At 33.5% G+C, this 25,082-nt stretch overlaps 1 protein-coding gene across 1 annotated transcript in view; it reads right to left on the bottom strand.

Moving 5' to 3' along the window:
* LOC136983902 (poly(A)-specific ribonuclease PNLDC1-like) overlaps window positions 1-18,001 on the bottom strand; it is a 44,986-nt gene extending 26,985 nt beyond the window's left edge. The window contains exons 1-8 of the mRNA XM_067280786.1: window positions 17,861-18,001; window positions 13,595-13,674; window positions 9,932-9,983; window positions 9,760-9,833; window positions 8,664-8,700; window positions 6,827-6,902; window positions 2,407-2,454; window positions 2,171-2,259 (exon numbers count right to left, since the gene is read on the bottom strand). Coding sequence (XP_067136887.1) covers window positions 2,171-2,259; window positions 2,407-2,454; window positions 6,827-6,902; window positions 8,664-8,700; window positions 9,760-9,833; window positions 9,932-9,983; window positions 13,595-13,673 — 455 coding nt within the window. The 5' untranslated portion in view covers window position 13,674; window positions 17,861-18,001. The remainder of the gene's footprint in view (window positions 1-2,170; window positions 2,260-2,406; window positions 2,455-6,826; window positions 6,903-8,663; window positions 8,701-9,759; window positions 9,834-9,931; window positions 9,984-13,594; window positions 13,675-17,860) is intronic.
* Between the last annotated feature and the right edge of the window lie 7,081 nt (window positions 18,002-25,082).

Below are 25,082 nucleotides of genomic sequence, written 5' to 3'. Positions count from 1 at the left end.
AATTTAATTTGGAATTGGGCTTTAATGACCAATTCTTTCAACTTTGTAAATAGTTTAAAAATTCATAAAACTTATGGGACACCTTGTATTTATTTGTAGTTTTTGTGTTTTAATTTATTATTAGGGCATTTAATTGTGTTATTTTTATCTTAAACTTAAAATAGCAAATACTCATAACTTATCAAAATGGATATTGTTCAGAGTTTGGGAATGGATTAATTCAGTTTTCATTATTTCTAAAGGGAAAAATTGCTTTGGACTTCAAACAATTCAAAATTCAAATGGCTTCCTAGAATGAATTAAATTATGAGGTATCACTGTACATCAAGATCTTTCCAAGCACATACATCCATCTATATGTTATACATTATACTTTCTCAAAATTATTTTAAAATATTTGAATATTAACACTTTTCTAATTCCTCATATGATTTAAAAGGCATTCCACATTGGCTATCTTATTAAAATGGTACAATATTAGCATTATTTACAAATTATGGCTTCCTTGTAGTAAATGTTAGCAACTGTTTTTATCATTGATAATCATGTTACAGATTAAGGCCGAGACTCCACTACCGTAAAAACCCTGGCAGTAAATACTTTTAACTATGTGACCTATTTGTGTTTGCACTTGGATTACGGTGGACCAGCTCCACTAGTGAAGTTTTTACTTCAACGGTACTATCAAAGTTATGGTTGTATACGTGATATATTGATATAAAGACAATGATTATATTCTACGAGTTTTTTCTGTACTATAATTACAAATGTAGTAAAAATAAATGAATTATAATATGAATTAAATTATGAGGCTTTACTTTCATATATTAACGGTTATTATCGTTTTATTAAGATAATATACAGCACTTCTAAGCTTAGCTTTTTTATTATATACTCCTCTGAATTGAAGGATTTTCCTTCGGCCGTCCATATCATGTTTAAGACATCCATTATTATAATCGCGATACCTCTTGTCGTAGAAACACGAATACTTTCGGATGTTTTTGATAAATCATTCCACATCTACTCTAGGTCTTTTCCAGGTAGCCATGAGAGAACATACACAAAAGCTCGTTTTCTGCCATTTTCGCACCATGTCACAATGACCTAGATTCCTCTGATTTCTGATTGGTGGATGGTACTGTTTTACGGACATATTCGTGTCAAAAGTTGAACACTGCTCAACTCACTTTACGCTGGTTTTACAATCTGCTTTGGTGTAAAAATATCACGGTCACGTGATTAAAAGTTTTTATGGCCAGGGTTTTTATGCTAGTGGAGTCTCAGTCTAAGACTGCAGAATTTGAAAATTTTAGTTACATTATACAAGTTGATAAAACAATAAATAGTTTCGTATATTTACTATTTAAATAAACATCAAATTAAACCCAATATCCTAAGCCAATACACCAACATCTACCATAAATAATCAAACTCAATTTTGGATATATGATTAAAGATTAGAAATAAATTTGGCAGTAGAGGTAGGCATTAGGTTCCATCTCTTATTAAAATTAATAATTATAATATTTAAATAATTTAGATTAAACTGGAAGAAAAGAATCAGCCTGGATAGCATAACTGGCAACCGGTCCGCACGATAAGCAGGAGTTGCAGGTTTGAGTCCCGCTTTGGGCCGATTCTTTTCTTCCAGTTTAATCTAAATTATTTAAATATTATAATTATTAATTTTAATAAGAGATTGACACTAGAGGTAGGTGTTAGGTGCCATCTCTTATTAAAATTAATAATTATAATATTTAAATAATTTAGATTAAACTGGAAGAAAAGAATCGGCCCAAAGCGGGACTCGAACCTGCAACTCCTGCTTATCGTGCGGACCGGTTGCCAGTTATGCTACCCGGGCTGATTCTTTTCTTCCAGTTTAATCTAAATTATTTAAATATTATAATTATTAATTTTAATAAGAGATGGCACCTAACACCTACCTCTAGTGTCAAATTTATTTCTAATGTTTAATCATATATCCAAAATTTAGCCTGAATATTTACAGCAGATGTTGGGGTACTATTTAAAACATTTATAATACCTTAAAAACGTCAATTTATTATTATTATGATTTTTTTCCTGTTTCATAAAGGGCAAATTTGATTCATTCAGATACAGTACTACTACTGTAAAATAAGGCAAAAACTAATTTCTAACATACCTAAATAAAGGTTGTAACTGATTACTTAAGTCAGTTTTTAACTGTTTTTCTTCTTCTTCATTTAAGTATGGAATACTTTCGAATGCAAACTGTAAATGTAACTTTCAATTAAATGTAATATATACGTTTATTATATAATATATAAGAACACAGATAAATTCATCATTTGAAAATAATAATATTAAAATTATAACAACAATAAAATAAAAAAATCAAATTAACATACTGAAACCAACCTTATTAAAGTTAAATTCATGATCACACAAAAACTGCAAGCAGGACGTCTGAAATTATATTCAAATAATCTAAATAAAATTATTAATGTAATAAAAAATATTTATATTTTCATAATCATTTCAAGAATTATAAATGTAATCATCAATTATAAAATTATTATTGTAATTGCTAAGCTTTGAAAATGTTTATTAATTTTTATTTAAACAGATATCATAAAAGATTCATTAACTTCTTTAGTTTTAATTTCTAATTATTAGAAACTACAAGTGCAAATATTTATAAAGAAAATCATCTTAACTCTTCATTAAGATATTTTGATAAAAATTTATTGAATATTTATAGATTCATAAAGTATTCCAGAAAAGAAAATCCCTACACATAGTAACAATTTGATATACAATAGACCTCCCTATAACATGGATTCGTATAACACAGAAAAAATTGCGACTGTCTTTGTATAACACACTAGAAGAGACTTGTATAACATGGTAAAACATCATCGCCGACTCGTGTCGCGACAGGATTGATCGAATCTAGACCAATAGTGGACAAGCAGCCGAACTACTTGCTGCCGTCCCGCACCATGCGTATATACGGAGAGTTTAGGTGGAAAAGTATTGATAAATTTTTATACAGTTCTTGTGAAAAAAAACATTTACATATGTATTATAATATAATACACATTGCCATAAAAATTATATTTCTATTAATGATGTCTCCAAAGTTCAGCGAATTCTTCGCAGAAAGAATAACTTATCAGGAAACGCGTCCGCTGTTTGATTAGCCGCTCCACGACGAAAACAAGCTTAGGCAATGGCATCTTTGGACGGTGCACACTTGGTAAGTAATCCTACAATTTTTTGTTTAAAGCACAATTTATATGGATTATTCCCATAAAAACTATATGTATTTTGGAAATGTTCGAGTCAAATTAGCCTAGAATTGATTAATTTTATGGAAGAAAATCTTTCAAACAGCCATAGCCCCTAAACTGCACACGTGCCGGGCTGTAACTGGCTCATGTATTTAAGTGACTCGTACAACACAGACTCATATAGCACGGAACGTATCTACCGTGTTATAGGGGGGGTCTACTGTTGCCAGTTCTACTTTTACATAGTAGATACGTTCCCAAAAATTCTATGTAAAAAAAAAATACTGTCGTTACAGAGAAATGTACGGTTGGTTCTATCCCTTAAAGACCAGTAAAAATGATATGATAAACCAATTAATATGATAGGTTGTGTTTAAACAAAATATTTCAGTTTTAGTTAATAAACAGAGGAGGAACAATTGTCAACAAAACTTAATAAATTTATATTATTCACATCAATTTTGTTTTATTTTTTGAATTTTTTAAACACAAAAATAACTCTAGTTTTTAATATAAAATAGCATATGAAATCTACTCTACACAGGAGATTGGAAGAAATGCATACAAACGAATTTTCAAACTTTATGACTGCTTCAATCTTGGGATAAAGTTGAAATGAAAGATTCATTGTTACTATATAGATTGAAATACAGTAATACCTCGACTTACACTATCCCGACTTATGCGAACCCGGAGTTACGCGATTTTTAAGTTTCGTTGATTCATCTTTTGTTTGAGTGCCACGCAACTATTGTTTACTCACTCCCCCACCTCTTGTTCAGCTTACAAGTTCGGACGTGTCGCGGGGAATCGACGCACATAGCTACAATTTATTTTGTGTTATTTATCCGTTAATTTTCGTCGCGATGGCGATAATTATGTTTAATTAATTTTCTGAAGACAAAGTCCTTTCCGGAACATGGGACCACCATTTTTAAGTTCCAAACATTACACTTTTGGCGACTGACCTTTCCTTTTAGGCTACTGGCCGCCAAACAGTCTTTAAAAACACAAACATATATCCAATTAAAAATATTAACATTTGTAAAGAAGCAGGAACTGGTAAAGTACGGACGTCTTCTATTCTCCATCATGCCTTCTTGGGGTTGGTTCAGCTTTTATCTACAATGAAATAGGCGCTGGTAAAATGTAGATGAGGAAAGCTACCCCTGGCGACGATATTTAAGACGCACATAGCTACAATTTATTTTGTGTTATTTATGTTTATGGAGACTTGAGAGACTCTACTATGCCATCCAAATGAAGTAGAACTGATTCTTCTGCATCAAACAAGAAAAGGAAAACTTTATTTTTGTAATGTAAAGTTATTATTAAAGACTTCGATACAAAAATGAAAAAGGGTTACAAATTTTAGAAAATATAGACTCCAACACAGAGTGCATTTCTTCTACTAAACGAGAAATGAAAAAATTATTAACATGCTACAAGGAAATTTTGCGGGAGAAAAAAGAATCTTTGAGCCGTCAGATGAATTTGTTAGATTTTATGAAGTCTTCTACATCAAAATAACTTCAGTTTACGATTTTAATAATATAATTTGTTATACATATGTATTATCTAAGATTTTATTAAACATTGTTTTTTCTAAATTATTGTTTTCTTTAGTCTCCGGCCCCAATTAAAAATAATTTGTATGTATTTATATGCGAAATTATACCCCGACTTACGCGGTTATTGCTCGGTCCCACCTATCGTATAAGTTCGGGGTATTACTGTAAGTCATAAAAAAACAGATAGCTATATGACTGAGAGAGTTAAGACTAAAGTTTCTCTAATAGGATACAGAGATCCCGGCTGTTTTTTAATCCTGAAATTCTCATCCAACAAATTTCTTAAAATTTCACTTTTTTCTTATTTTGTGTCAAGGTTGAGGAAATTTTGCAAATAAATAGTATAATTAACTCATAAACTGTCAGAATACATTTGTATTTATTAATTTTAAGCCTGCTTTGTTAGTTTTTTAAATTTTTACTTGTTATGTCATGTCAGAGATTGTTAATAAATAATATGTAGCCTATTTGTGGCAGGACTGAAACTTCTTTACTTGTCAGAACCTGTAATATCTGTGTCGACGATGTCTTAATTTTTAACCATGCCCAGTAGCTTCAATAACTGCATTATGCCAGATTGTACAAATTGGGCAAGGATACAAATGAGTATGAAGGTATGCAACTATGATAAACCCGATTACTAAAGCCAAACGAACTGCTGAATTATTCGGCTACAAGCTTGATGTCGCTATTAAAGCAGCTGAGGCAGACAAATGAAGAAAACTAATCAGCAAAGAAAGTACTGCAATGCATCTTGAAAACATACCAGAAATCTTTGAGGTTACAATTGAAAAAACACTTAAGATCTGTCTTCTTTTAAATGCATTAAAGACGATTCTACCCACATCAATTGAAGCAGAAAAAGCATTTTCAGTAGCAGGACTTTTCATTACTAAATTACCTTTATAGCTCATTTACCTTCATACCTCATTACCTTCTAAGAAGTTTGATCTATTTTCTTTAAATTTTCAACTCAATTTAAAGGCATTTTTTTTTCGTTGTAAGCAGTTTCCAACAAACTTTAATAAATTTTTTTTTATTTGTGAAAATTTTTATGAAATTCAATGGTAATTTCTAATACATATTTTATACAGCATTATTATTATTATTATTATTTTGGAGGTTGTAGGACATATTAAATTACTTAAAAATGAAAAATAATTATATCATTCAATTTCAAGATTTATTTTATATCTTATAAATAATTAATTATATCCCAGGATCCTGGGAAACATCACTTTTGTCTCGAAATCCTGGGACAAGCAAAGGTCCGGGAAATGAGAAACCCTAGTTAAGACACTATCCTAATGCTGTGAGGGACCTGGAATTGAATCCAGACAAACAACATTCTATTCTGTTTTAATGTAACATGGATTACATTCTCGACTGTTATAATATGTTGTAATAATTTGACCCTGCAAATTCTTGGAATTGTAATGTTTTGACACCTCTAATTCCAAAAAAGCCAAAAAACCGTTACCCAAAATATGTATGTGTGTGTTAGCATCTATTTAATTTAATACCTCAGGACAAGGTATTAAGAAACAAAATTTGGCATGGTAATTTGTGTAAGGAGCTTTGATGCTATAAAATTTTGGTGGTTAAAGGTTGAGGGAGGAGGGAGATAAATGCAAGCATTGTGTATCATATCTCGAGTAGGGTCAAACTTAATGATGATTTCACTCATTATTAGCATTTACAATTTTTAAAAAAAATCATCCCTACCCTCAAAGTTAAGCTTTTTGCCATTTTGTAATAATATAAAAAAGCTTTTATAAGAAAATCTGAACAGATGATACCAAGTACAATTTAATTATTATTGATATAAAAGTTATATTTTTAATGAAATCTCATAGCAGCCAGAAAAGTTATGCAACTCATTGCTGGTTTCTTTTTCCATTGATAAACACAACAAAGAAATTGGACTTTCAATTTTTTCATAACTTTAGAATTTAATTTCATCAACATACTTACTTGGAAAGAAAAACAATGATCAATTGAGCAAATTGAATGTGATCGGATGTAAAAGACGAATGTTTGTGCTCTGTATCTATGAGAAATAAAAAAATAAATATTACTAATGATAATCAAGATTAAAACTTATTACTTGTATTGTAATACATATGTATATGATACCTGATTTATTTTTTGCTTGATATTCTAGTAAATACTAAGAATATCAAACACATTCCAACAGTAGTTTTTAATACTTGACTATCTACCACACCGGAATGAATAAATATCTACTTGCCTTAACCTAATAACCGGAGTGTTAATGCTCTATACTTGCAAATGTTTTCGACACCTTTTCTGGGCTCTTCCTCACGCATCTACATGCAATTTCCTGCAATCTCCTACAATTTCTGTTAAAATTCGAACACTATTTGAACGATGTTCTATTCAGGATGCTATATGCACATGCGTTCCAGAACCTTTAAACATCGAACAGTACTATGTGTATCAAACTGCACATGCGTTCCACGTTAATTCTGTTTGTAAAATTAAATGCTATTGTCCAACATGATCTGCCATGTCATTGAAAGGAACATCTCCTCTTTAAAATTAATGCGTGCATGTTGTTCTGCATCCAGCTTAAATATTTCTATTGCCTCCAACCATTTGAGGTGTTTGGGATGCGGGATGGTGAGGATAATATGTGCTCCTGCAAAGTCCGCTGCAATGTCCAGGTCTGTCGCATAAGTCGAGAGGGATGTTGTACATCTATTATGCTGTATGTCAGACAATACAACATAATAGATGTACAACGTTCCTCTCGACTTATGTGATTTAATTAAATAGCATATAATTTTACAAACAGAATTAACGTGGAAAGCATGCACAGTTTGATACACATCATAGTGTATCAAACTACGCATGCATTCCACATTATTTTGTCTGTTCCACACTATCAAATGCCTAAAAAGTATATGCAATTTAAAGACAAACACAAAAATATAATTTAGAATTTTCTTAGTACATCCATCTCATATAAGTACTTTTAAAAATGATTTTAAATAATTTTAGCAAGAAAAGAATTTACGAAGAAATGTCATCTCTGCTTGTATTTAATTCTGTTCCCACGAGGTGAGAAAGACACAATAATAAAATTCCAAATTTTTTTTGTTTTTATTTGAATTATGTATTTTTAAATAAATGAGTATTTCAACTATGTTCATACCCTTAATCAGCATAGTTGAAATATTCAAATTATTAAGAATGTTAAATATTGTGTATGTTTTTAAATAAAAAGCAAAATTGAAGAATTTTTTATAAAGGCTTAAGCCATATACTTAACACCTTTTAATTTCCAGAAAAATTGTTTTAAATAATGTTTTTAACCTAGTTTATAGGCCATCTTCAGGTTACAGATGTAAATTATATGATTGATAAAATATATTTGAAAATGGAACAAGGTTCAAAAATCGTGTTCAAATCTTTAAGAAGGCTAATGCAAGTTTTCTATATGTTCTAGCCAGCATTTCTTCTGTAAGTCACAAATGCTGGATGAATTGTTTGCAACACACAACTATTAACCTTAATTTTTAAATCTTTAAGCATATGTTAATATCTTTGAACCTTATTCCAGTATTGAACATATGATCATCTTATAAATTAGAACTGTAATCTGAAGATGGCCTATTAAATAGGCCAAAAACATTAGTTAAAATAAAATGATTTTGCTAGAAATTAAAAACTGTTAAGTATATAATCTTAATTGCTCATTCCAGTTGAACATTTAGACTTATAAAGGATTGTTCACATACAAGAATATTGTGCATTTCATGTAAATTTTTATACAACTTCTACTTACTTATTTTCTTCTTTTTCATTACAGAATACAGTCAAACCTATTAAACATTAAAAACTAATTTTAATATTACTATTATATCATCAACTTATATTTATATTATTATTGTGTAATAAACATGAAGACTATTACAATACAATCTTCATGTCTAACAATAAAATACATTACTAAAACACCTTGCATTACCAAATCAACTCCAATACATAATCACAGATAAAAGGACTAATATTTTCAATCCTTCAATTCTTCTACAATCTTCTTCAGGTCAAAAGCTTTGAATCAGAATGCTTTTAAATTTGATGCGAGGCATTGCTAACATAAAAATAAAAACAATAATAATCGATAACACACACTAAATATCCCTAAATAAATTTCCAAAAGTATTTTTTATGAAATATTCACCAAATAATTTTGCTTTAAGGTTTATTATAATTGCATTAGGTTGCAATTTTAATGTAATGTCTGCCCTAAGACAATACTTTCTCATGTTTGAAATTAATACTCTTTCCTTTCTTTTGTGCTTTAATTAATTATTACTGTTTTTATTTTTATGCCATTGATGTCTCAAACCAAATTTAACATTATAAATGCACATTCTAAGAAATAGAACAGATTCAAAAATGCAACAATATTCAAAAAGCATTCAGATTCAAAACCTTTGATCCGAAGAAGATCCGTGGAAAGGATCGAAAAACATTAGTCCTGTCCATAATTACTCACTGGAGTTCTTTTTGGTTATGCAAAGTGTTTTAGTACTGTATACATACACTCCCGCCTGAAGAATTGTTGTGAACTATACAATAAGATTGAGATTCTTTAGAACTATGTATAATTCCCACTCAACTTATATAAAATAAACAACTTCAAATTTCAGAAGATTAGAATTTTATTTAAAAATATTATACAATATACATACAAGTATATCAGAATATCCAGAAACCTGAAAGACCTTAGAAAATTTAGGTGTATTATATTTTATTAAATGTCTTTTTACTTTAATAATATTATTAAGAATGTATATGTTCAAAATTATCAATAATTTAACAATTATTACTTAAAAATGTACCATAAAAGTTTAATTTGTAATATTATTCCTTACCAAACTGACATGGTGCAAACTGAGTAACACTTGAATACAGTTTCAAGTATCTCTTATCAATGGTGTCAAATAAACTGTAATACAAAAATAATTCTTTTAACACTTTAATAAATAAATAAATAATGGAACAGTATTCATTTATTCAATTATTATTCTAAAATTTAATATTTACCTAGGTTTTAAGTCAGGAGTAGTATATAATCCTGTAAATTCTGTATCAAAACCTAAGGTAAAAAAAAAAAATTCAACAAAATCTTCAACTGTTAAACTAAAAAATATTTTAATTCAAAATTTGATTAAATTTTTATTAATAAATACTTTTATATCATCATACAATAAATTAATAGTTCACATATTGTAGATAAAACTTCATATCTACCTACATAAATTATTAATTTACTGTAAACAAATATGGAAGTAATTACTTGAATAAATGCTCAGAGTTTAAAATTTTACTACTCAGACACCTTATACTTCTGAGAAATTATTAATTTAATAATGCGAACGTTTTCCACCTGTTCCACAGGTCATCTTCAAGCAATTTTTACTTTTGGAATGTTATCTCGTGCAGGATCGAATGTATATGCGCACGATATTTCAAAATTTTAAAAAACCGTTGGAACATTCCATGTAAAATATAAAATATAAACAATAATAAAAACATTAATAAAATTAATTAAATAAACGTATTGATCTGGGATGTATGTTGACATAATATATATCTATATTCTATACGGGATGAGGATACGTTGTAAGCTCGATTAAATGGGGTGTTTGTCAATCATGTATTTCCACGCAGTTGGCAAATTCGTTGCGTCTTTATAATTCAAACATCTACCTGTTGTCCCTGATCTGTATATTTCAAATTTTTCCATGGTTAATGCTAACGATGGTGAGCGTACTTGTTTGATAACTTTGGCTTCATTCCAATTAATTAGTGATCCCTCCCCGCTTGTGCCATTCTTGATAAGGTGGTAGTGCAATGTCCTTTACTAATGTCATACATGTGTTCTTTTAGTCTTTTGTTTAAGGCTCTGTTAGTGACTCCTATGTATTCTTTATTCAGGCCCAGTTGATCATTTTCGTATGTAATGAAAGTGTGGCCGCCAGCGCCAGAGATCCCTAACACTGCCTGGCAACACTTGCCAACGAGATGTTGGCTGGCAACGTGAAAAAGAGGCGCGAAAGTTCGCGGGTTTTTGCCTGGATGTTGGCCGAGGATGTCGATGACAGTTCTCATGTTTTTAATAAAGTTTTTTTGTTACTGTTCGTGTTTGTCTGCTTAGTTCTAAAGATCAGTAGGATCGAATGACAAAAAAGTAATTATTAATTTATATATTATGTGAGTTCAGAAATTTTCAGCAAAAAGCACAGGAGTAATTAAGTTTCAAAGAGAGTGAACAAAATTGTGCTCCCCATGCACACACAAACACTAACATCCATACATACAGAAAAAAAAACAACCTTAAATTTTTTTTGCATTTTTCGACATTTCAAGGTCCCAAGTTCAAAAATGGAAAAATATCGAGAGGTCATTGTTTTGACTGATTGCCATACTTTCCCCTGTTATGTATAACAGAGCTGGGAAAGTAATTAGTCTGGAAGATGAATGTCAGGAACCTTAAATATACAGTGGGCGATCAGTTAACGAACATAATCCGTTTTAAGACTTTGTACACTATCCGAATTGTTCGTTAACTGATTATCGATTTACCATAGGTTTTTATGAGGATTTGATTACTTCATTCTGGAGACTCCAAAAAATAAAAAAATATATACTTTCTTACTATGTTTTATTTATATGTAATAATAAAAATACATATATACACAGTCTTGCATTTTTATTAGTCATTTTTTTTCTGTTTGTAGGGGCTAAAGAATCTGTCTAATGTTGATTGCTTTTCTCTCTTCTTTGGGATTTTTCAGAAGTAATTAATAGCATTGTAATTGTAGAGATTCCTAAGCCTGTTAACCTCAACCTGGTTTGAATGCCATTCTAAGAAAGTTGTTCTGACATCCTCCCATTTCTTCAAAGATCTTTAATAGCAGATGCCAGCATTAATCCTCTTTTTCAAAAGAAAACATATCTTGTCATTTCTTGATGTTCTTCGTTGAAGAGTTCTTGGCATTCTTTTGTTGTCAGATCCGTTTCAAGTTCCATTATGAGCTCTTCAATGTTCTTTATTTCTCAGATGTGATTTTTGTTACTCCTTTAGCTGCTTGAATCTTCTTGATTATACTGTATCTTTCTTAGATAAAATTGAACTGTGGCCTACTGTAACCTGTTCAGACCATACTGCCCAGTAACATCAGACATCTTCTGCCCACTCTCTATCTTTGCTATTATACTCTCACCTTTCAAAAATAAAAACCGACACAAAACTTAATGAGTGCCCACACGACAGTCTTGTGAATACTATAAAAGAATTGTTTGTCAGAAAAATAAAAGGCTGGAATTACACGAGAGAGTTTCAAGGTTTGGAGGAATATTATCCTATCAGTATATACCGGGTTGAGCATTGATGTCGACGTCTCCTGCTCTCTGAAAAGTTTTGAATTGTTGCCCAAAGACAAAAGAAGACCAAATGGTATTCATCATTTTACGTCACTTCTTCTGGTGTTTGTTCTGTGAGGTGTTCGTTGTCTGAATATAAAAATCTTTCGCAAAAGTGTTTGTTATCCAATTTGTTCGTTAACCGAGCTAAACCAAAACCATATTAATTTATAAAGTTATGATTCAATAAAGTTGAATATTCAAGGTTTGTATATAATTTAAAACATGACTTCAATGGAAAATTTTCTAAAATTATTATAAATCCTTTGATTTTAATAAAAATTCATTTTTAGTAGACAAACAGGAAACAAATTAGAGAAACAGCCATATAATTCAAATGACATGAAAACAAAAATAATAAAGTTCAGAAACATTGATTTTCAAGACTATTTTAAAAGAAAATAAGTCATAAGAATTGGCTTGCAATGTTTTGTAAAAAATATAATGTGAGAAACATTTTAAAATACAAAAATTATACAAGCAATAAGCTAGGAATGTAGCACTTAACACATTCACAATGTTATGTACCACAGATGGCACATTTGTAACTTTCATATCAGCCTCCAAGCGCCACTAGTGGCTCACAACCACAGTAAAACTCATTGTTACTTAGTTCAGCTGAGTTTTTATATTAGGATTTTTTGTAGGCCATATATTAAAGATTAGTACCTTTGGTATGTGGCCACAAATAAAGCACCTCTACTATTGTGTACTGTATTTGGAGCATAAGAACTTCTTTTGATGGTATGAAATGAAGTGTACCGAATGCATTTATATTGATAAAAAGAAAACAACATTTATCATTATTTTATAGTATAGTACAATTATATTATCCGAGCATCCAATTTTTATTTAAAAATAAAATAATATACAAATGATAAGGTAATCAACAACCAAGTTTCATTTTCCAGCCATAATTTTTGGCAATATTACATTTGAGAGATATTCATTATAAAATATAGTAATATCTCTAAATTATATAAAAATTTAAACATTGGCATTTCATTAAATAGTGATTTTGTCATATCTAATGCAATCTGACAATGAAAGCCTGATAAATATGTTCTTCTTGAATAGTGCTTAGTATGTTCTTGCATATTATTTGTTATTTTATAAAAATATTTCTGTTCAGAATTATTGAAACTATCAAAAGAGTTAGTGAGACTTTTCAATAAATTTTTACCTTAAGGTAAATTTCTCATTTTTAGCATACATCAATTACATAATATTTCAAATCATTATATGTAAATTAAATTCCAATGAAATTAAAAAGGTACTTACTAATAAAAGAAGCTTCTTTGATTGACTTTTCGATAACTGGTAGTAATTCTTCAAAATTAGACGATGTTACATATGCCATTCTAAAATAAAAGAAAAAAATGAGCGAGTAGTTATTTTGACATCATCACAAATCATGAGCTGCAATTTTTAATCATATTTTTAATTTATTTAATTTAAAATATATGCTCTCCACCTTCAAATTAATAGTGTTTTGCCCCTATACATTTCCTGTTAGCAATAGAGTCGTACCAGTCATCTATTTAACTCCTTTCAGGAGAAGTTTTTGAATTGAAATAACATGACTTCCGGTCTTTATCGGAAGTTCTTATATACAGTGAGTGATCAGTTAACAACCATAATCCATTCCAAAACCATGTTCGCTATCCAAATTGTTCGTTAACCAATTATAGATTTACTATAGAATTTTGTGGGAATTTGATTAATTCGTTCTGGAGACCTCAAAAAATAAATAAAAAGTTATATACTTTCTTACTATGTTTATTTACATGTAATAACAAACTAAAAGCAATCTCTCTGTTTTTTTCATGGATGGCATATCTTTGTTTCTCAGATGCAATTTTCATTACTCCTTTATCTGCTTGAGTCTTTTTTTATTATATCTTCCTTAGCTAAGATTGTATCTACTGTAGATCTGTTGAAGTCATTCTGCCTACAACATCAGACATCTTCTGCCCACTTTCTACCTTGGCTATTAACTCTTACTTAGTTTCTATAGTGAAGACAGTTCTTGACACACCACTCTTTTTAGGTCCCATATTATTATCGATTCAGAAAAGCACTTACAAAAATTCAGAAAACAGAAATTAACTAATGCAAAAAATGTTATATATACAACTGTGAAAGTCTCGTTCCATAAACCATTCATAGATGCCATTAAAATACAGTTTTACAAATCTTAAATGCAGCATCACTTCTTCTTGTGTTTGTTGTCTAAACATAAAAATCTTTCAGGAAAGTGTTCATTGTGCAATTTGTTTGCAGGCTGAACTGTTCATTAATCGATCACCCACTGTAGTTAATTGGAGTCTCCTGCCCCTAAGCTTTCCATGGTTGGTTGGTTGGTTAAAGTTTATTGGCACAAGGGCCACATAGGCCAAGCTGCGCCACAACTTATGGTATATATATGTACATTAATAACAATAAAAATGAACAAAACAAAAAACAAAGAACCAATAACAAAAATATACAACAGTTAAACTGTGTATAACAACAACATGTATATAGATATAAATAAATAAATAATTAAATTTCTTTATAAATATTTGTAACTTTTAGAAAGTTCAATAATTTATCAACATTTGGCCTCTGGCCCAAAATCTCTTTAAAACTTGCATTTCCAAAATGCTGCCTACGAATCTGTTCAGAGGCGATGCAATTGCTCAGTATGTGCTTAACACTTACATTACAGTTGCAATACTGACATACAGGCTGGTCATCACCCTTCAAAAGGTATTGATGAGTCAGTCGAGTATGTCCAATTCTCAAACGAGTAAGAATAACCTCAGATCTTCTGTCATGGGGTTTCTTCTGTGTCCAATTTTCTATCACAGGTTTGATCTCGTGTAGTTTATTGTGGACTTGTGCGTTCCACACATTTTGTCATCTCTCCTCTAGTCGTTTTTTAACAACTAGCTTCAAGTCACCTCCTTCAATAAACATTGTACGCTGAGAAGGGCTTGCTGACTTTGCAGCTGCATCAGCTTCTTCATTTCCTCTTATACCTACATGGCCTGGGACCCAACAAAATTTTATAGAGAAATTCCTCGCAAAAAGATGGCAAATCAGCTTACGAATTTTAATCACTATGGAGTGAGAACTAGGTTCATACGAGATCAAGGCCTGAAGTGCACTAACTGAGTCAGTGTAAATCACGCAGCAACGATGACCTATTTTATTTATATACTTTAAGGCTAAATAAATAGCCTGCAACTCCGCAGTAAAAATAGAGGAATTTGGTGCGATTTGTTCTGCCACAATTTCATTCTGGCAGACAAAGGCTGAGCCAACGTAATCATCCGATTTAGACCCATCAGTGTATATAGGAATTAAATTCCTGTCACGATGTCGAATTTCAGCAAAGTACTGTCTATACATGTAATCTGGGGTGGATTCCTTAGGAAATTGCTTTAAGCTAAGGTCGACATTTATCACAGGAGTTGACCAAGGTGATATACTGTAAAGCTCAGGCTGTGAAATGTTGCCCATATCCAGGTCAATCGTGCTGCTGACATTCTCCATTCTTATGCTGAATGTAGGGACACTACTTGGGCAAGCTGCAAATAATCTTATCAGCTGAGTATCTGATACTATACAATCAACTGAAGATTTAATCTGAGATTTCTGCTTAATATAATAAAACAGAGACAACTGCTCTCTCCTGAGAGATAGTGGAGGCTCATAAGCATCCATGTACAAACTTTGGACAGGAGAAGTTCGAAATGCACCAGTGCACAAACGCAATGCTTGATGGTGGATTGGATCCAGCATCCGAAGAGTAGATTCTCGCGCAGAGCCATAGACAACACTTCCATAGTCCAGCTTAGAGCGAACGAGGGCTCTATATATCCTGAGCATCAAACATTTGTCTGCTCCCCAGGATGAGCAGCACAGTACCTTTAAAAGGTTCATAGATTTTAAACATCTACTCTTCAAATTGCGCAAGTGTGATAAGAACGTCAGTTTTTGGTCAAACACAACACCCAAAAACTTTGCCTCATTCACTATTGGGATTTTAACCCCATTTAGGTGAATTTCCGGGTCCAGGTGCAAACCACGCCTTCGGCAAAAGTGGATGCACGAGGTCTTCTCTGCATTAAAAGTAAAACCATTGATCTTGGACCAATTGTCTATGCGGTTTAGCGAGGTTTGCAGTTGTCTCTCGATGAAACCCATGTTACTAGACTGGCAGGAGATCTGAAAGTCATCCACATACAGAGTGTGTTTCACACTGGAAGGAAGACACTTAGCTATGCTGTTAATTTTTACTAGGAACAGAGTCACACTCAAAATACAACCTTGAGGAACACCTTCTTCTTGTGTGAAAGGCCTAGAAAAAGTGTTGCCCATCCTGACTTGGAATCTACGATTCTGCAGGAAGTTTTTTATAAAAATTGGCAAATTACTAAGCTTTCCATATCCAGTCTTGACTTTCATTTATCTAATTCCATACTCAAGATTAAGGAATGACAGACTGACAACAGATGACAGTGGGAATTTATAGGTCTACAATTTTTTCAAATTGCAGCCCAATCAATTATATATTTTAAAAACTACTAGTTGTACTACCAAGACTTCCATAACAATATATAAAAAATATCAGCTACAAAAATGATAGTTATTGCTTGATAGTTAATCCAGTTCATTTGACTATTAATTATAATATTGATCACTTGATTAATAATTAAAATCATTTTTTCTATCAATTTAATTAACTATTATTACTATTTTCTCACAATTTGACTGGTAAGTTCAGGAATTAGGATCCATAATTTTCTGAAAATCTAATATTTCTATTCTTATTTACACAATATCTAATCCTGATATAGTGCATTGTTTGACATTAATAGATTCCTGATCTAACAAGCTGCATTGTTTGCACAGCTGCACAGTAAATGAAATACTGCTGTGCATGTGGATTGTCAGATACTCTGTAATCATAACTGTCAATTTATTATGAATACTGCTGAATATACAAAGTTAAATGAGTGTTTTGAGTGTTATTTAATTCAGGCGTAAAGAAATTATTTGTAATACAAGTAAGTGTTGTTTTTGTTAAATAATTTGTTTGTTCAGACCATTATGACAATTTAATGCAAAACAAATTATGAATTTAATGATAAAAGATTAAAATACTGCAGTTTTCACATCCACGAAAATTCCCTATTCTGAATAAAGTTTTTTCCAAGCAGCTGTAAAAAAAATGAGAGAGAATGTTCGATATACAAAGCTGAACTCATTTTATCTTATTCACAAATAGGAAACAGAAATTGTAACCTAAATAGTATGTAAATCATTATAAATTGAAAATAAAAATTTATAAAGGCATTACCCATTTTAATTATTTCACTGATTAAAAATAATTAAATTCTAGATTTAAAAAACTAATAATAAATTATAATTCTTAAAATTCTCATACGAAAAAATAAATAAATAAAATGTGTTACACGAATTATAGCAATCATATATTTTAATATTCATTCAGAAAATAAAAAGCATAATAATGTGCAATTACACTACTTTTAACACCTTTTATATCTTTGACAAATTCCACGTGTCTTTCAAATACACGTGTTTACATTTCAGGTAAGTGTTGCCACCAATTTTCATAAATTTAAAAATAATATAAATATATAAAAAAATTCATATAATTAAATTATACGAAGCAAGTCGTAAAAGAAAGATACAATCTCTTATAACAACTCAATAACAGAATTACATTAAAAAATTACATTAGCCATTTGAAAGGACACAGTCCGAGCAATCAAGATGGCAGCCTACCGCCCTAGGGGACCCGGAATCGAATCCAGACGGGTCGAAAAATCCCCAGGAATTTTTCGGGGGTGGACCGTCCAGATATGTCGGGTATCGTACCTCCCACCCGGCCGCCCCATTGTGGGCCTGACCGAACCCATAATGGGCTTGCTTGAAAGACTCTTAGTGTCCACAGAGCGGAAAGAGTTAAAAAAAAAAAAGTCCAAGCTATTTTCTTCATAGTCGCATTCTTTTCTAAGCGCTTTTTCAGCGGTAGAAAATGGCAAAACTTTTTTCTGAAATTCTCCACTTAATAATTGAACAACCCTATGAATGCATTTTTAATTTTATTATTTTCTGAGAAGTGTAAACCACCAAGATTCTCTTAAGAAACTTAAGAGGTCAAAACTCAAAAGGGTAAAAATCAGACGGTTTCAAGTCCAGATTATGCACAGGATGGTGAAATACATATGCTTCACGATAATGCAATACCCCATATTGCACGTCAGACTTCAGACTGGCTAAAAAAGTATGAAGGGCCGGTTCTGGTAAAAAAAAAGGTTTTTAACTCTTTTCGTCCTGTGGGTACTAAAAAGCTTTTTATAGCAAGCCCATGGGTTTGACCAAGCCCACAAGTTTGACCAAGCCCACAATGGGTTGGCCGGGTAGTGAGAAACTGGGGCCGACATATCCGGTCGGATCACTCTCCGAAAAAATTCCCGAGGATTTTTCGACCGGTCCGGATTCGATCCCAATTATTAGTTGGTTGGTAATGATCTGGTCGGATCATCATCACCCAACCAACAATAAAAGGCCCCTGTTATCTACAGGGCGGCTTGATTTGAATAAAACTAAAATAAATATACAGTATATCAAATATTTTTATGGACTTTTTACCCGTCAACTTTATAAAACTGTCATAAACATACTTTTTTAAATCTCTTTCCGCCCTGTGAACACTTAAAAAAAAGCCCCTTAAGGAAAAAATTGCGGAAAACGTATTTAGAGAAATTTTCCCTTTCCCTACCACAAAACCAGTGCAGAAAATCGTGTCTAACTTTCCTTTTACGCAATAGGGAAAAGACTTTCTTGCACCGATAGCAATCAAGTGTAGTTTTACGTCATCACCACTGCATAATAAAAGGGTTCCAAAGAATATACTATTTGAAATAAAAGAGCAATCGAAATTTTATTCAATCGTCTATAGAAGAGATTCCATCCATCGACACGCAGACATGCCAACTAAATGCTACAATAACGTTTTCCTCCATCTCGGCCGTGACGTCATTACAATAATATCCGATTGCGTAAATTCTTTTCGGATTTGACGAAAACACGTTGTATATTTCGCACAGAACACTATAGAATTACTTTTCTGTATTCTTTTTCCGCATTACTTTTTCTTGCGCAAGAGCGGTCTTAAGAAGAAACGCATGGAAATTATTCTAATCGTAAACACCAGAAATCAGCGACAAGTCGCCAAAGATTTGACAGGCTGCATTTAGACTTGGCCCGCGGCAATTTGGAGAAGAATTTCCTGCGGAAAACGGATATTTGAATACGAAAGAAAAACTATTTTATATTGATTTTATTTTAGATACATTTCAAATATTCAAGTCTCGAAATCTATTATTTATTACAAAAAATATTACGTGTTTCTTCCAATTTAAATTTCGGCAGTTGGTCGACAGGAAGGAGATTGAAAATGTTTCCCTAAGCTTACAACAAAATAACATAATTGTTCTTCGGGCGGACAAAGCAGAATAACTTAGTTTAGTTGCTAACGAATGGGAAAAAATGAAAATTTTATAGAACTAGAAGAGTGTTCCACAACTGAAATTCTATCGAAGAGTAGAACGCATATATTAGAAATTACATTCAAAACTCATAAACCCGAAGGGGGGGGAATGTAGACCGTTAGTACATTTTCGCAATTCTACTTAAAAGAATACCTTGTAAAAAAATTACACGGTGGCCCGTACTCGGATTACAGAAAAACACGGGCAGATGAGTTAATTAATTAACGAAATATTAAGTGCGGAAGAGAACACCGGTGATCCGTTCGAGTTTAAATTCAAAAATACCGAATCGCAATGCAGTAAAAATAATATTAAAATTTTATTTCTACAACACCATGTATATCTACAGAAATTTGTAGAACATGTAGCGATTAAAAATAATTATATCTTAACTAATTTAAATAGCAGAATGTTAATAGATGACGTCATATATAAAAATAAAAGACGCGATCGCGACAGGCCCAAAATATCGGTGTAAACTCTGTGGCGGATTGTACCTTTGTTAAGTTATTTTCGTATTTTACATCTTTGTTTAAAAAGCAAAATTATTAACTGTATGCTAGAAAACAATTTTATTGTTTATAGACTGAAGAGAGATGGGCGAAAACTGTAAACTGCAATTTTTAATTGTATTTTAAATTGTTGATTATCCGATGGATCTAAGTCCACGGATGTAATAAGGATGTATGTTAAGGACTCAAGTAATGACCAATTACACGTGCACGAATTTGGCGAAACAACAGTAATTTATTCTAACAGTACAATAACCGCGAGATGCTTCCTAACCCTCAAGTTTACACGATACACGACTTAAAACTAACGAAATTTACAATACTCTATATACATATATACATACACATTTTCCTTCTATACAATAATTGCATATATTAGCCTTCGACGAATCACGGTATTATGTTAAGTAAATGCAACACGATCTCGAGTTCCAAGCGTTCCTTTTCTTTACGTTAATTCACAAAACTAATAGTTCTTTCCGATACCTGAACGTAATTTACGTCACCAGAAGTACGTCCCTCGTTGATACTTCTCAATTACACTACGATGGAAACGGATTGTGCTTCCCGACTGAAAGTGGTCGCCCTTTCTAGACTCCTGTTCTCCCGGTCTAACTCCGACGTCCTTGCTGACCCTTCCTCGGCAACCTTCCTCGACGAATCCAAAAGCAGCCAAAAAGTGTCCTCAATCGTGAGAGTCCCTCAATTTATATTTCCCGCTCTCCGGAAGTCCGCTTCACTTATTGTCCCACTCTGGACCAATCAGAAAGCTTCTCACGTATCCTAAGGTGACATCATAAGAAAATTCCACGCGACACGGTACAAACCAAGAAAACCCGATACATACAAAAAGGAAACCGAGAAAATAATTAATAATAATAATAATAACAATAATACATAGTTGCGTAGCACTACATATCTCCCCCCCAAGCGACTCACTTCCCGTAGTGCAAACTACGGAAATCAATTTTGCGTTCACGTAGGTTATAAGGTTTCTTACGCACCTCAAGGTCAGTGCACTTCTGCACACCACTTGTGTCAACACCTTGCGTGTTAGTGACCACCCCACGTCTCCTCACCAACCGATCATCCAGGACTTCATCATCATCCTCCAGTACAATTCCTCTATCCTCCCTCTTTTTTTTCTTATTACAAATCGGATAGCCATAGCAAGGTTTTAGGCGATCGACATGGACAGTCTCCTGATCCTTCATATTGCAACCCTCCACACGATACGTAGTTGGGTTTATCACCTTGGTGATCCGAAAGGGTCCTTTATAATTATAAGAAAACTTATTCCCTTTAACACCTTTCTTTCTCACCCAAACCCTCTGCCCTTCCGAAAAACTTACTAATGTTCTCCCTTTGCTTCGATAATCCCTTCCTTTCTTGTTGTAATTTCGCGCATGGATACTCGCATTTTCCCGTAATGCACGGAGTTTCGTGACCAGGAATGCCCTACGCTCATCGGTAGACATATCATCAGGCAGGTATTCGATATTAGGGGTACGGGGATCAACACCATACAAGAGGAAGGCAGGTGACTCATTTATGGCAGTGTGGTGCGAATTGTTATAGGCAAAACATGCAGAAGGTATCATTTCATCCCATTCGACTCTCCCATCGTCAGAGGATTTAGTTATCATTTCGACTAACGATCTGTTCACCCGTTCGCACGTGCCATTCGCACAAGGTCGATAAGCGGTAGTAATGTTCCTCCTAATTCCTAACCACTTGCAACAGTCCGAGAATAAAGATGATAGAAAGTTGGTACCTCTATCGGAAATAATTACTTCTGGGGCACCGTACCTACAAACGATTTCATTAAATATTGTATTACTCACAGACCATGCAGTTTGGTCCTTCAAAGGGTGTGCTTCGACGAAACGAGTGAAAATATCTACTATTACAAGGATGAATCGGTTACCGCTGCTCGATGTGCGGATAGGTCCTACTATATCCACAGCAATCTTTTGGAAAGGTGCCTCAGCCGTCTCGTTTTCTTGGAAAGGAGCCTTTCCTTTGTGTACATTATGCCTCTGGCACCTTTCACACGTCTTAATGACACCTTCGACCTTCTCCCTCAAATTCCGAATATAATAGTGTTTCTCAATGTTAATTATAGTTTTTCGCACGCCCCAATGCCCCGACAGATTGTTTTCGTGAACAGCCTTAATCACTTCCCTAGCAAGATCCTCCCCTACGCATAATTGGCTAACATACTTGTCACGGGACTTCAAGAGGCTTCTTCTATACAGGCATTCGCTTATTACTACATACTGGTGCATATAGCTCCCAATATTTCTATTCCCGGGGCTTCTCAGTAAATCCCTTTTTATGGGGCCAAAAGTTTCATCGCGATCCTGTGATAAACCAATCTCGTATCTATTAGGGATTACAGCCCTTGTAGATTCAACATCGAAGTGATGAACCCCGTTAACGTTCCTCGAAAGGAAGTCCGCTACTTTATTGTCAACGCCTTTCACATGTTGGACTTCTATATGGTAGTCCATAATCTCCATTATCCAACGAGTCAGACGCTTGCTCCCATTTTGAATGTTGCTAAGGAACACAAGGGGTTTATGGTCAGAGAGTATTATCGTTTTTTGGCCTAGAATTAAAAATTTGAAGTGTCTTAAGGCTAAAACAATTGCTAGACATTCTTTCTCAATTGTGGAATAATTGATTTCTGCCCCTTGAAATCTCCTACTAAAATAGCCTATCGGAGCCAGTCCCTTTTCGTGCCGTTGTTCGAGCACCGCAGCTGCCGCGTTGTCAGATGCGTCAGTGTGCAAATAGAATGGTCTATCAAAATCCGGGTGAGCTAGAATTGGTGGGCTTGCTATTGCCTCTTTTAACTTTTCAAAACCTCTCTGACATTCTGGGCTCCATAAAAATCTCTTCCCTTTCTTGGTGAGTTCTGTTAATGGAGCAGCGATATCGGAAAACGACGGGATAAAATTCCGAAAAAATCCAACCACACCGAGAAAACTGCGGACCTCTTTTACACTACGAGGTGTTTCCACTTTCTTGATCGACTCAACATTGTTGGGATCAGGTCGCACACCCTCGCTATTAATAATATGTCCTAAATATCTCACCTCCTTTGCTAATATTTGGCATTTACTCGGATTTAATTTTAGGCCCTCATCCCTTAATGTACTAATTACTCGATCGACAAGCTCAAGATGATCCTCCAAACTTTGTGAAAATAATACAATATCATCTTGAAACACAAAGCAGCTATTTCCGACAAATTTTGCTAAGATCTTCGTCATAATGTATTGGAAAAAACCTCCCACTATTCTTCCCACCCTGAGGCATCCTACAAAGTTGGTATTTTCCCCATGGTGTGGAGAACGCAAATATGTGTCTTACCTTGGGATCTAGAGGAATCTGGAAATACCCTGCTTTTAAGTCCAATACCGAGAAATATCTGTTCCCATTAAGTTGGGATAAGATGTCGTCTATTCGAGCCATCGGGAATATTTGGGGTTCTGTTATATCATTAATTTTTCGCAGGTCCAAAGTGATACGAATCTCACCAGAGCTTTTAGGAACAACATGTATAGGAGAGTTCCACTCCGATGAGCTCTCCTCACATATACCTGCTTTTATCAGCTCACTAACTTGCTTCTTAAGGCCAGGTAAGTAACTGTACGGAATTCGGTACTGTCTAACGTTGACCGGACGTTCCGACGTCAGGCTAACAGAGTGCATATGTCTGCTAGTGCCAGATAACTCGGCAATTTCGCTAGCAATAGCGTCCGGATACTTTCTCAAAATATTTATTATTTTCCTCTTAACCGGTTCATCTAGGTGATCCAATCTCCACACCTCTCTTTCTACCTCTGCCACCCCTACCTCACTATTTATATTAATACAAAATCTCCCTTCACGACCTTGCTTATCTGCCTTAACCACTGATTCGATCCCCACCAACAGCCCAGGGTGCTGGCAAATAATGTCCATCCCGATGATCATCTCGTAACCTGCCCTTTCAGGAAACCCAACACTTGGTGTTGTCGTGCATACCTTTTTCCCATCGTGGAAACAGCACTCGATTGCTACGGCCTCATCACTGTTTATGAGTGCTCCCGACATCCCACTAATACATGAATTGTTTGGGACCACCCAATTCCTATTTTCACGCCTGATATATTCAGTCAATTCATTCTTAATTACGGTCCTTTCTGCACCTGTATCTACTAGACCAGCAATTTCACGTCCTAGGATTACACCTCTTACAATCGGTAACCCCCGGTCTGACAAGTGGATCTTTCTGGTCAGTTCTAATTTAACTAACCGGTCATTCGCCTGACCTTTCAAATGACCTCTGACTAGTTTAAACCTCTTCTCTTGTTGCATTTTCTCGAAATATGGCCTATTTCACCACACGTGTAACAACGGCGCTCTTTTCCCCACCTCTCGCGGTTATTGTTCCCCTTCATGTGCTCGAGTAAAGATGCCATGGACTCGGTCAAACTCCTTATTTGAGTCTCCAACTCCTCTACACGCTTACCCAATTGTACTTCCCTTCTCTCCAACCCCCTTTCATGCTCAACATTTGCGCATACCTCACTTATCCCACCTCGTTTGTTGCAGGCCGATTCGATTTCCTCTTCTTCTTCGGCCTTTACTATCGCCTCATCCAAGGTGTCCGGCCGCCTCTGCATCACCTGCCTC

Source organism: Centruroides vittatus, unplaced genomic scaffold (genome assembly GCF_030686945.1).
Source record: "Centruroides vittatus isolate TY-2023 unplaced genomic scaffold, ASM3068694v2 contig_891, whole genome shotgun sequence".
Classification (NCBI taxonomy): domain Eukaryota; kingdom Metazoa; phylum Arthropoda; class Arachnida; order Scorpiones; family Buthidae; genus Centruroides; species Centruroides vittatus.
Note: the sequence above shows the minus strand (reverse complement) of the source record. Positions and strands in the feature narration are given on the sequence as shown.